The sequence below is a fragment of the Rhinolophus ferrumequinum genome, chromosome 22, assembly GCF_004115265.2.
Source record: "Rhinolophus ferrumequinum isolate MPI-CBG mRhiFer1 chromosome 22, mRhiFer1_v1.p, whole genome shotgun sequence".
Taxonomy (NCBI): Eukaryota; Metazoa; Chordata; class Mammalia; order Chiroptera; family Rhinolophidae; genus Rhinolophus; species Rhinolophus ferrumequinum.
Genome location: NC_046305.1, coordinates 29,496,291 through 29,508,475, shown reverse-complemented (window position 1 = coordinate 29,508,475; position 12,185 = coordinate 29,496,291). Strand labels below are relative to the sequence as shown.

At 37.7% G+C, this 12,185-nt stretch overlaps 2 protein-coding genes across 2 annotated transcripts in view; one reads left to right on the top strand and one right to left on the bottom strand.

Annotated features, from left to right (window-relative positions):
* The first annotated feature begins 375 nt into the window (after window positions 1-375).
* LOC117015464 (olfactory receptor 10Z1-like) lies at window positions 376-1,303 on the top strand. Its single transcript, XM_033094170.1, is given in 3 exon segments — window positions 376-715; window positions 718-840; window positions 843-1,303. Coding segments are annotated over 3 exon segments (924 nt in total).
* A 4,124-nt stretch (window positions 1,304-5,427) lies between these two features.
* The window catches only part of SPTA1 (spectrin alpha, erythrocytic 1), a 115,065-nt gene continuing 108,307 nt past the window's right edge, over window positions 5,428-12,185 (bottom strand). Inside the window, exons 46-52 of the mRNA XM_033093192.1 lie at window positions 11,640-11,657; window positions 11,149-11,200; window positions 9,788-9,975; window positions 8,851-8,904; window positions 8,314-8,460; window positions 7,426-7,570; window positions 5,428-6,922 (exon numbers count right to left, since the gene is read on the bottom strand). Coding sequence (XP_032949083.1) covers window positions 6,797-6,922; window positions 7,426-7,570; window positions 8,314-8,460; window positions 8,851-8,904; window positions 9,788-9,975; window positions 11,149-11,200; window positions 11,640-11,657 — 730 coding nt within the window. The 3' untranslated portion in view covers window positions 5,428-6,796. The remainder of the gene's footprint in view (window positions 6,923-7,425; window positions 7,571-8,313; window positions 8,461-8,850; window positions 8,905-9,787; window positions 9,976-11,148; window positions 11,201-11,639; window positions 11,658-12,185) is intronic.

Here is a 12,185-nt window from a genome sequence, read left to right as displayed (position 1 = left end):
ATGGTGAAATTACAATGCATATTTTTGATTGTGTGACATTAGCATAATTATGTGAGTGTTTTGCATATAGCATGCACGTATGTATGTGCCTGCATGTGTATATCATGTATGTGTTTGCAAGCATACATCTGCATAATTGTGCATCTTTGTGTGTATGCACATAAGTGTATGAGAGAATGGATCCATAAATCTGTGTATCTAATGTAACAAATAACTTTCTGAAGCTTGCTTGGTTGCTGTCTAAATCAGAAATTCTTTTTCGAGTTACAACAGGAAAAAAGAATGACAATCCACATCATCCTGCCTTCCAAAGAAACTAGGCATCTACTGACAAGGTGGAAGGAATCAGCAAACCTATCAAAGATGTCACTCAGAATGGGCCAGACCAATGCAAACTCCTGGAAGGGCTTTGTCTTCCTGGGCTCCTCCAGCTTTGGGGAGCTGCAATTCCTGCTCTTTGCATTGTTCCTCTCTCTGTATCTTGTCACCCTGACCAGCAATATCTTCATTATCATAGTCATCTGGCTGGATTGCCATCTTCACACCCCGATGTACTTCTTCCTTTCTTTCCTATCTTTCTCTGAGACTGGCTACACCTTGGGCATCATCCCCAGGATGCTCTCTGGCTTGGTCATGGGGTATCAGGCCATCTCCTATGTGGGCTGTGCTGTCCATATGTTCTTCTCTGCCTCGTGGGCTTGTACCAATTGCTTCCTTCTGGCTTTGACAGATATGTGGCCATCTGTGCCCCACTGCACTATGCCAGCCACATAAATCCTACATTCTGTACCCAGTTGGTTGACATCTCCTTCCTGAGTGGATATCTCTTTGATTTGGGAATGCACTAGTTATTTTCCCCCTCCAATTCTGCAGCTCCCATGAGATCCAGCACTTTTTCTGTGACATGTCACCAGTGCTAAGCCTGGCCTATGGGGATACAGGCCTGAGTGAAATGGGGATCTGCATCCTCAGCTTGCTGGTCCTCCTGGTCTCCTTTTCCTTCATCACCATTATATATGCCTACATACTGGCAGCAATACTGAGGATCCCCTCCATGGAGGGGCAGAAGAAGTCCTTCTCCACATGTGCCTTATACCTCACAGTGGTCATTGTTCACTATAGCTGTGCCTCCTTCATGTACTTGCAGCCCAACTCCAGTTACTTTCCTGAGAATGATCAGCTTATTGCTGTCACCCATACTGTGGTGATCCCTCTCCTCAACCTTATTGTATATAGTCTAAGGAACCAGGCTGTGCAGACAGCTCTGAGAAGTGCTTTCCAAGGGAGATTACTCGGTAAATGATAAAGGCTACCCTTTATCCCAGTGGGACCATCTCCTCTACATAGACTGGACATAGACCACATACCCAGGACAATGGGCCAGGTATTCAGAGCCTCATACCAAAGCTGTTATACCATCAAGACCCTGGAAGAGTTCCACCTGTCTCCTTCTGCACTTCCCTCAGGGTTGCAAAGAGATGCAGAGGCAAGGTTTCCAGCTCTATTCATTGTGCTTAACTCACACTGAGCTCAGAATCTGAATTTTTACTTTCAGTCTAATAGATGCCACCCCTACTTACTGAAACCCAACTCATTAAGAAATTTCTAACTGATCTGAACAAGATGAGAGGAGTTTAGAGTGCTCAAGTTCAAAGCAGAATTGGCTGGGGCCCTATCAGGGATCCTGTAGTGATTTCTAAAATAATTACATAATTAGACTATTCAACATATAATATTTTTCCAAGATCTGAAACTCAGTGACTATCAGTTTGACATTTAGTTTAAATGGTTTGCTAAATGAAAAGGTAGGTTATTTTCTCTTGCTATCACTGGATATCTTTCATCTTTTTATATAGTATCCTCTCTATCTCTGTCTCATTACTTCACCCTCTTCCTTTTAATTAGTTCTCCTATTTGGGTAGATTTTATTTCAGAAAATATATTTGTCCCTCATTTCTTTTGATAATTTTTGTTGCTCTCTAATGGACTTATAATCTTGGGTGTCAAGGACCTCCTCACTTGGACCACACCCTAGCATGGATAGTATCTCTGACGGAATTACCGTATTGTGCCTATTTCACTTTCCACCTACAGTATGTCATGCGTGGTGCCAGACATTCTTAGGGATAAGTAAAGCTGTAATTAATTCATGCAGCTTTCAGGTAGGAGTTTGAATACAGGCTCTGAAACTTAATGTGTGATCCTGGCTAAATTACTTAAGCTTTCTCAGCTTCAACGTCCTCATCTGTAAAATGGTTGCAATTTCATAGTTTTGCATTGTTGACTAAATAGGATCATGCATGTAAATAATTTAGCACAATACCTGGATAATAATAATTTTCCAATGAATGTCAGCTGCTACTATTGATAATGCAAATTGACACTAGCTTTGTTTAGGGAGAGATTATTCTTGGTGGAGATCAGAGAAGTTTTCATTTCTAAGATAGTACTTAAACATGGTCCTAAAGAATGGGTGAGTTTTGAATACAGTAAAGTGGGAAGAAAGTATATTCTAAGAAAAAAGAACAGAATAACTAAAGTGTCAGTGGAAAGACAATATATGCTTGTTTCAGAGTGTCCAGAGGGACTAAAAATATCTCACAAATGATTCTGATAAGTTAGCTTGGGTTAAGACTTCTTCGTGGACAGCAGTTTGGATACCTTGCTTCAGACTTGATCCTTTTGGCAGTGGGAGATAAGACACAGTAAAACTTTGAGCAAAGAGTAGAGTGGCCTCTGGGAAATGACTTAGCAAGATTAATACGGCATAGAGACAATGATGGATCTCAGTAGGGAGAAAACAGAGGGAAGGAGATCTGTAAGAAATCCATTGTCATCATGCTAAAGAAAAGCAAAGAGACCATAACATAGTGAGTGGTATTGGAAACTGAAGGAATTTACAAACATAACAGATTTTGAAACTGTAGAATTCATATGATTTAGCAATGAGTTAGAAGTAGGATAAGACTTGAGAGATAGGGGAGAACTTATATTGGGAAATTTTTTTTCAGATAGAAATTCATATTTTTCCATGGTCTCAGGGAAAAAACAATTTCTCTAGTTAGAATTTTATGGAAACTAAATTTGGGAAGAAGGAAGCTAGACCCCAAATAAGAGAACAGATTGTAGAGAAGTAGTTAAATTAGATGGCAAAAAGGGCATGCGTGAGGGGGAAAAGGCTATGTACTCCAGAATGCTTTTCACTATAAGCTAGAAGTAATACTTCATTGCACTAAGGCTTTTGAGCAAATTAATTTCCAAAATCGAACCAGTCCATCTAGCATAACACTCACTAAATGCACTCTGTGCAACGGTGGTTAATGATGTTCCAAGAATTGCTAATTAATACTCAAAATTCTACCTAAGTTTCAAAAGCATGAGTCTTAAGGATGAAAGGGTATAAAAATCACGTGGTGGGATTTTTCAGAAGAGATGTTTCTAGGAGCCAATCACTATAGACCTTGACACAATTGATTTGTGGTGGGAACAGGCAGAAATAGTTTACAAAATTTCCCTAAAGTGATTCAAATTCCTTCCTTTGATTGAAAACATGACAATGTGCTCAAAAAGAATAAACCCTCCTTTCAGGTACACACACGTACACACAGGGAAACAGAGGTTCCTTTGATGTGAACATGACCAGATATGCCCAATTCATGGTCTTTTAAAGAACCAATTAACACCAGAGATTTTAGAATCAGACTTCCTGCATTTAAAGCCTAGTTTTGCCACTGTTTAGATGTATGGCCTAGGAAAAGGTTCTTAACATTTTTGTGCCTCCATTTTTCACTTGAAAAATGAAATGATAACAGTATCTATTTTATAGGGCTTTCTGGGTAAAGATTAATATAAAATCTTTAGATCAGAGTCTGCCATACATAAAGCACTCAATATAACTATCTATTACTATTTGAAGATTCTAGACAGTATCACTTAAGGGTGCCTTATTTATTGCATAGTTGTGCAGCAGTGTCCAGTATCTTATATTTCATAATATAACCAGGAAAAGAATAGTAAAGTGTTATCTGGCACAGTGTCTGACTGGAGAAGGCAGGAATATGGACCTACATCCAGAGATTTGAGAGGATTAAATACTGGGAAATGGACCAAGCTATAGGAAAGAAGAATCAGATGGCTTCCAAGCAAATGTTTGGTATCAGACAGAACCATAAAAAATAAAAGGAAGTATTCTGTAGGAGTGGAAGAGTTGGAGACCTAACCAAGCAGTAGGAATAATGAAAGAAAATCAGAGATATGGCCATTTGGCAGGGACTCAGAGGCAGGCTCCGATCTATAAGTTGTATAGTAGAGAATTAGTAAGAATAAGTCAGGGATTCCAATTTAAATTAAGTGAACAGAAGGTCAAGAAAAGATGAGTATCAATTAGGGGAAACTTAACCTTGAAACGAAGAGGGAAATTTGATATAACTTCTAAGTGTTACAATATTATGTTGAATATTTATATTCCCCAATTAAGTTATGAATGCTGATTCCCATATTACCATGCTTTGCTTGAGTGCATAGGTGGCCAGAATCTTATTTTAGAAGGAGCTGTACAAGTATGTAACTCTGACAATGTCATCTTCTTATAGCATTTTGTTGATTCTTCAGATAAATATTATCTTTTCTAGCCTCTGTACTACCCAATCTCTTTTATAAGATGGTGTTAATGGTTGTTTGCAAATTAAGAGCATTTCTTGACCCACCATATGTTTAATAATCTGATTTAGGCTCTGCAGATGCTTTGTAGGTGTTGAGGGAAGAATGGAACCATACTCACCTTTGCCTTTGGTTATATATTACAAGCCACATTTTTTAGATTCTACATACTTGGTAAATATGATATTAAATGATACTTGTTTTTGATGTCTTATTGGACTTTGCTTTTTTTTTCAACTGTAACCATTTTTGGTAATTCATAATCAGATAGTTTAGATATTTATGAACACTTTTAGTTTTTTAAATTGAAGTTTATTGTGGTGACAATGATTAAAGTCACATAGGTTTCAGGTGTACAATTCTGTCATACATCGTCTACATATCACATTGTGTGTTTACCACCCAGAGTCAGTTCTCCTTCCATCATCATATATTTGATTCCATTTACCCTCATCTCCCATGCCCTCCCCCTTTACCCTCCGGTAATCACTAAACTATTGTCTGTGTCTATGAGTTTTTGTTTCTTTATTTGTTTGTCTTGTTCCTTTGTTGTTTTCAGTTTTATATACCACATATCAGTGAAATCAAGTGTTTCTCAACTTTTTCTGTCTGACTTATTTTGCTTAGCATAATAATCTCAAGATCCATCCATGTTGTCACAAATGGCACTATTTCATCTTTTCTTATGGCAGAATAGTATCTCATTGTATATATATATATATATATATATATCCATATATATATATATATATATATATATATATATATATATATATATATATATATATATATACCGCATGTTCTTCATACTACTTATTGATTGTCATATTCCACATTATCCCATTGTTTAAGCAAAAATCAGTAAAAACATTTATACATTATTAGCAACACAGATAGGTTTTTAGTTTTAACCAAAATTCTTTCAAATGGCTTTTGTGACAGAATTTATCCCTGACTAAGGAAGAACTAATTTCTATATAGTGAATGAGATTGAGACTTAAGATAATAATCAAGTGGTAATATATATGGATGGGGAGGTGGAGAAACTAGAAGTTTCACACAAATCAAAGAAATGACCTAAGAATTCTCACCAGCAAATGACATTATCAACTTTTACAAGTCAGGACAGAATGTCAGCATATGAACCTGTTCAGACCAAAACTGGCTAAAAATTCTTTAGAGATAGCACCACCTCTTCTTTCCACCACCCCCCTTAATTCTTAATTTTATAAGCAATTCTACTGACTCTTATACTAATAGAAGACGGAAGTAAATCAAAACAAATATTCTTTTTATCACATTAAAATTTAAGAGGAAATTTCGGGACATGGAGGACAAAAGGAAGCCCTCCTTTGCAGGAATTTTGCCATTCTGAGGCTAATGACATCCATTCTAATAGAGAAGTATGAAAAAAGAACAGATTAAGAAGAGAATAGGTGCTATGTTTGTCTTCTCTGTATGGCTCCATTTTACAGATTAAAATATTGGGATTCCTCAGGCTATCAAATAGCTTGATTTTCAAATGTAAGAATTTAAACACATTACAAAGCTCAAGAGAACTTGTTTGTAAATCATCTTGGATTTTACTTATCTACTCTTCAATGGCCCTTATTTACAATGCAATTAGCTGCACAATTTAGATGATAGTACAGTGCTCAGAAATACAGACGCCCAACTGAGTCAGTAACGTTTTACTTCACATTGCCCTATTAAAAATACTTAAAAGTTTTTTTAATTTAACTTATTGGGGTGACAACGGTTAGTAAAATTACATAGGTTTCAAGTGTACAATTCTAAAATGAAAACTTTATGTTATAATCAGAACAAAACAATAATAAAGACATATAGAACCCAATAAATAAAAAATAGAGAACTTAACACCCCTCAGATGAAATTAGTTTCGTACAAAATAAGCCCATGGTCCCTCTCCTCCAACTGTATTAATGCCTTATATCTCCCAAGGTTGAGATTTTTTTCAGGTCCTGCAATAAATGTAATAAACACACACACACACACACACACACACACACACACACACAGAGTACTATCTTTCCACCCTCTGTACTTGCCTGTCTCCTTCATCCCCCGATACTTCCCATCACACCAATATTTTATATGATCCAGGAAAAGCTGCTTATCAGTTGCCAAAGTAGGAATTGGTGAAGCCAACATAGTCATAGCCTGCAGGGTGGCTTCGGCCCCGTGGGTCCACATATTGTTGCATATGTGATGCACAGAATGATACTTGCTCTGGGGTTAGGGCCTGAAACATAAAAAGAAAGAGATTAGGTGATAGGGATTCAAAATACCTGGTTCCTTGGAGCTTCCAGTATGCATTACACCCAGCGGGTGGAGAAACTGTGGAAGAAGAAGCCAGCCCTGTTCATATCACATACTTTCTCATAAATCTATAATTTCTAATGAATAAGACCAACTAATCTCTTCAATTTAGCTCTTACCTGAAGAATCCCATCTCACTTTCACTACACTATTCTATTTCATAAATTTGGATTATTAAATAAATGGGAAAAGAAATCCCTTTGAAAACTGAGTTTCAGGTTTGGAATTGACCCTGATAATCATTAGAGATTGACTGTGGGTTTTGATCATGACATGAAATGGAGACAAAAGCAAACGATATCTAAAGCAAGATGATATCTGAAATAAAAAAGAGGTGGGAGGAGGGTAGGTGCCTATAGTAGGCAACCAGGCCTGAGATGAACAAAGTCTAGATTATGATGAGAGTATATGCAATTGAATTCTGACCTGCTTCATGTCCTCTTTGGTAATATAGGCCTTGCCCTCTGCCAGGGCTTGGAAAGCATTCTCTATTTCATCGCTGGACTTGATGTTCTCTGACTCCTTGTCAATTAGGAATGAAGTATAGTCCTCCAGTGAGACATAACCCTTCCTGTGGGAGAAATGAATCAGGAACTGTGTCTTCTCAACAGCCAGAAAAGAAGGCAGGCCCCTTTCTCATCCTACTCAGTGTCCCAGAGACGGAGGAAAGACGGATTTTCCAAGTGCCTATTCCAACTCAGCTCTCTGAGACTGTAATCTTTATTCGATCCTCCTCCTCATGCCAAATAAACAGTTTCCTAAGTTCCAGCCTCTGTTTCCTTATGAGTCTTTCAGCCTGACACACTACATCGAATTTGGGGATTTCCCATCAGCACCAGTATCTAGGTACCTCAAGCACTACAACTGGAGTTGAAGACCTCTATTTCTGGTCTTCTTTGGTCTTGGTATTAGAAAGAATTAGTCCCTAACAATAATGTGATCCCTCTATGACTACTACACCCTCACAAGCACACAACAACCTCACCCCCATGAGTCAGTCATCCATAGGACCTTACACACATGCAGGGACTCTTCTCTCAGGTTCCATTCTCAGAACCAACTGAAATTCATACGTCAAACATAAACCAGGAATTGACCAAATTGCAGAGCTTATGCCTGAGTTGGAGTTAGTGCCATAAACTTCTGATCTAATCCTGGAAGAGCACCAAAAGCTGTCCAATTCATTTATGGTAATCTGCATCTTCTTATTTTCAAGATGAGCCAATTTCATGTTTTATGGATCATTTTACTTTCTGTGCTTGTCCTTCCAAGACCCATTCCCTGCTCCGGTCTGGCCCTTGGCCTACTTCCTACCTCCCTGGGTCGACAGCATCCAGGAATTTCTCAAACTTGGGCTCAGGTTCACCTTCCTCCACCATGGGCAAGTAGTAATTGAGTCCTCTCAGGCAGGACCGGAAATCTTTGTGACTCAAGGACCCTGTCAAATTCTCATCAAATTGTCTAAAGAATAAAAACATTTTATTAAGTTCAAAAGAGAACCAGATTACAACAGAAAAGAACAGTTCTTGTTGCGTCAGCTGGGGCTTTATTAACGTGACATAATATTATCAGAGAATTGAGTGGAGAGCTTGCTTATGTTTCTACATTTATAAGAAATGGAGGAAAATAAATGGAGGCAAAAGCATAAAATGTTGAACACAAAAGAAATGTATTTTCTGAAGTCCAGGAATCTTATAGACATATTTCAAGCCAGAACTTGAAGCTGAATAACATAGCTAGATCTTCATTTAAGATCCTATAAAGCCACACTGAAGGAAAAGTTGTTATTTGGAAATTAAATGTGAGTGGACCGAAAAACAAAGAACCAATCAACTACAAAGTTATACTCACTTATAGGTTGTGCTAAACTCCTTTAGTGTCTCCTCACTCACACCTATGGTATCTCTAAAAAGAAAAACATAATTAAGCCATTAAGCAAAACAGAGAAAAGCAGAAGACATGCCACATGAAATAGAGAATTTTAGTGAGCAATATGCTATACAACTCATTTAATTCAGGGCTTGGCAAACCATGGTTCATGGGTCAAATCCAATCTGTCACTTGCTTTTGTACAGTCAATGAGCTAAGAATATTTCTTACATTTTTACATGGTTGAAAATAATCAAAAGAAGAAGAATGCTTTATTAAACATAAAAATTACATGAAATTCAAATTTAAGCATCCATAATGAAATTGTATTGGACCGTGTCCATGCTCATTCATATAAATTATCAGTAGCTACTTTCTCTCCACAACAGCAGAGTTGAGTAGTTATAATAGAGACTATACGGCTCACAAAGTCTAAAATATTTATTATCGGACACTTTACAGAAAAAGTTTGCCAATCTCTGATCTAGAGAATAACTGCCAAAAAGCTATGGAGACCTAAAGCTTCTTTAATACAGTTAATTTCTTTAGAAAAAATAAATTCAGCTCTTCTGCCCTCTACCTTGAATATTTCTTGCATTCTAGACATTTTTACAAGGAATTTTACAAAAGGGAATGCTTTCTGAAGAGATTACATAAGATGGTAAAGGGACTCTGAGAATTGGATGATGAGTAGATTCAGGACCATGAGAGCACTGTCTCCTATTTCATAATAGAATAAAGAGAAACAGTCATTCTGTGGGACAGTAAAGAGAGAATGTTGGTTCTGAAGATGGTGAGTGTACTATCTCTGAAGCAGCTCTTTTATCCAGTACCCCAAATTCCAGCCTTTGAAGTTAAGTTCCTAACACCTAATAACCATCCACACACTTCCCCAGTCCTGGACATAGGTTCTCAGTACTTGGCTTGTATCTGTTGTTCCAGATTGTGTTGCATTCGTATCCCAAGCTGGTAGAGTTGGTCCCACTGCTGGGCCAGTCCAATGGTGCTGTACTTGATGTCCAGGATCAAAGCCTCTTCTAAGTTGTCCCCCAGATCCTCAATCTTGGTCAGCTGACGCTTCATCACCTGGATCTCTTTTTGCTTCCTCTGGAAAAAGGGAAGAAGAGTGACAGTCATCCAGGGCACCTGTGCAAACCTAGGGTTGGGAGTGAGGATAAGAAACTAATGTGTTTGGGTTTCCCCTAATTGCGCCTTTTCAATTATTTTCAAGGATATTCCTGTCCTCCATGAGACATGAACTACTCAGGAAAACCATTTAACTTCTGTATTCCTCACTGACAAAGTGGTAGAAAGATTCAGTGATATGACCTCTCTCATTCTGGAAATCTGTAATATATAAATCAAAGTGTTAGTAGTTTTATACTACAGATAGGAAAGGGTAGAATTTCCAAGATCCATGCATCATCAGCTTCCAGTGGTTTTCATCATGAATTGTCTGCACTATTGATTGTAGTTGAGTTCTCAGGCCTACTTAAGCTCCACAGTGTTCACTCTTGGACCTCCTTGAGAGGAATTCCACAAAATGTTCCTGTCATTCAGGCACATTATATGCCAAATTTCTGCCTCTAGACCATGCTTTCTCAACCAGGGAATATTTTTCCTAGAGAGGAGGAGTGAATGATGATGGGGGTTGGTAAAAAACATTAAATATTACAATGGCTTGCAGTCCTGTAAAGATCAATCCTACCTGACGTCTTATTCTTTAGTATTTTTCTCTCTCTTCTGAGGTTCAATAATGAAAATAAGGTTAAGAAACACCCCTCTAGCCCACTGCTTCACTCAATTGATAAGAGATCATCTAGAGTCAATTGCATTATCAATTAATTGTTATTATCAAATAATAACAGAAATTTGTCAATGTTTCAAGTTGCAGGTTAGGAGCTTTTGCATTTGTTCCCTTACTTAATATATTAGGTTGGTGCAAAAGTAATTGCAGTTTAAAAGGTTAATAATAATCGCAAAAACCGCAATCGTTTTTGCACCAACCTAATAGTAACTCTATAATGTAGATATTATTAACTCCATTATATAGATACAGAAATTGAAGTTCAGATATTTAAGCAATCTGATGTCCATGAAGTGGTGGCCAATGGTTAGAATGGAAATTTTTGTCAGGGTTGGCACCAGAGCCTTAGGCTCTTGACTTTCAGGCCAGGGCATTTACCTAAAAGTACTCCTAAGAGTTTTCTTTAAGCAGCCCTTTTTGCATTACCTTGTAATTCTGGCAATATCCTGAGCTAATGAATAAACATTACTTACTTTATTTGCTTCCAACTGGGATTCCAGAGTTCCTGTTTCTTTCAGCAAAGATCTAGTTAAGAAGCAGAGGAAAACATTACTTATAATATCAGAGATCAGTATTTCACACAGACAGACAAACTCAGAGCCCCTACACTTCTCTATTCTGCTTCTTCCAAGTTACACGGCCTCTCTGAAATAAATTTTCATAACACCAAATTTTCATGAAACCAAACCGCTCTGTCTATTGGCAATGTTGCCAGATAGATTTTTTCTCTGCCTATGAGAAAGCTTCCAGACCTCCCTCCTAATTCTTATTCTCAAACATACCCTTAACCTAATGTAGGCAAGACTTCACTGGTGGGGTATGGAGCCAGAATGATATACTAGGCTTCTCTTTTTCACCCTACATTTTTATTTAGAAAACATAAGATTGAGAAGGGATGAAGATGCCTTAGCTAATTATTCCAGAATTTTATAACAAAAATAGTACAATAACATAAAATACTGACCCATCCAGAAAATAAGCCCTGGACATGGAGGACCGGAACAGGAATCGGAAAAGAAAAAAGGGAAATCATATGTTAACATGGACTCCTTTAATGATCTTTTTTCTTCAGATTTATGAAGCATTCTCAATCCTTTGTAGCCAAAAACATATGAACATGCTCTACCTACTGTTCCAAAAGTCTCTTCCACACTGAGAAGCTAAGAGCTTTCCGTGCAGCTACTTGCTATAGGATGAAGATCACAGTTATCAGGTGACATGCTTGGTGTTGGCCACATGCTCCCAGGGGATGAAGGACCAAAACCAGGGGCAGATAAGGATGAGCTGTATTTCCTCTGCTTTCTGTCAGATGTACTTTAGCTATGATACAGGATTTCTTTCTGTTAATCGTTTGATTTATCCTTGTTAGTGGTGTGTAGAAACAGTATATATCATGGATTGTCTAAACCACCATTTTAACTCTCAAACCTCCACAATTCTGACCCACCTACTGGGTACAGTCTACCAATTTAGACCATTTATTCTAACGTATTACACCTTCTCAGTCTCC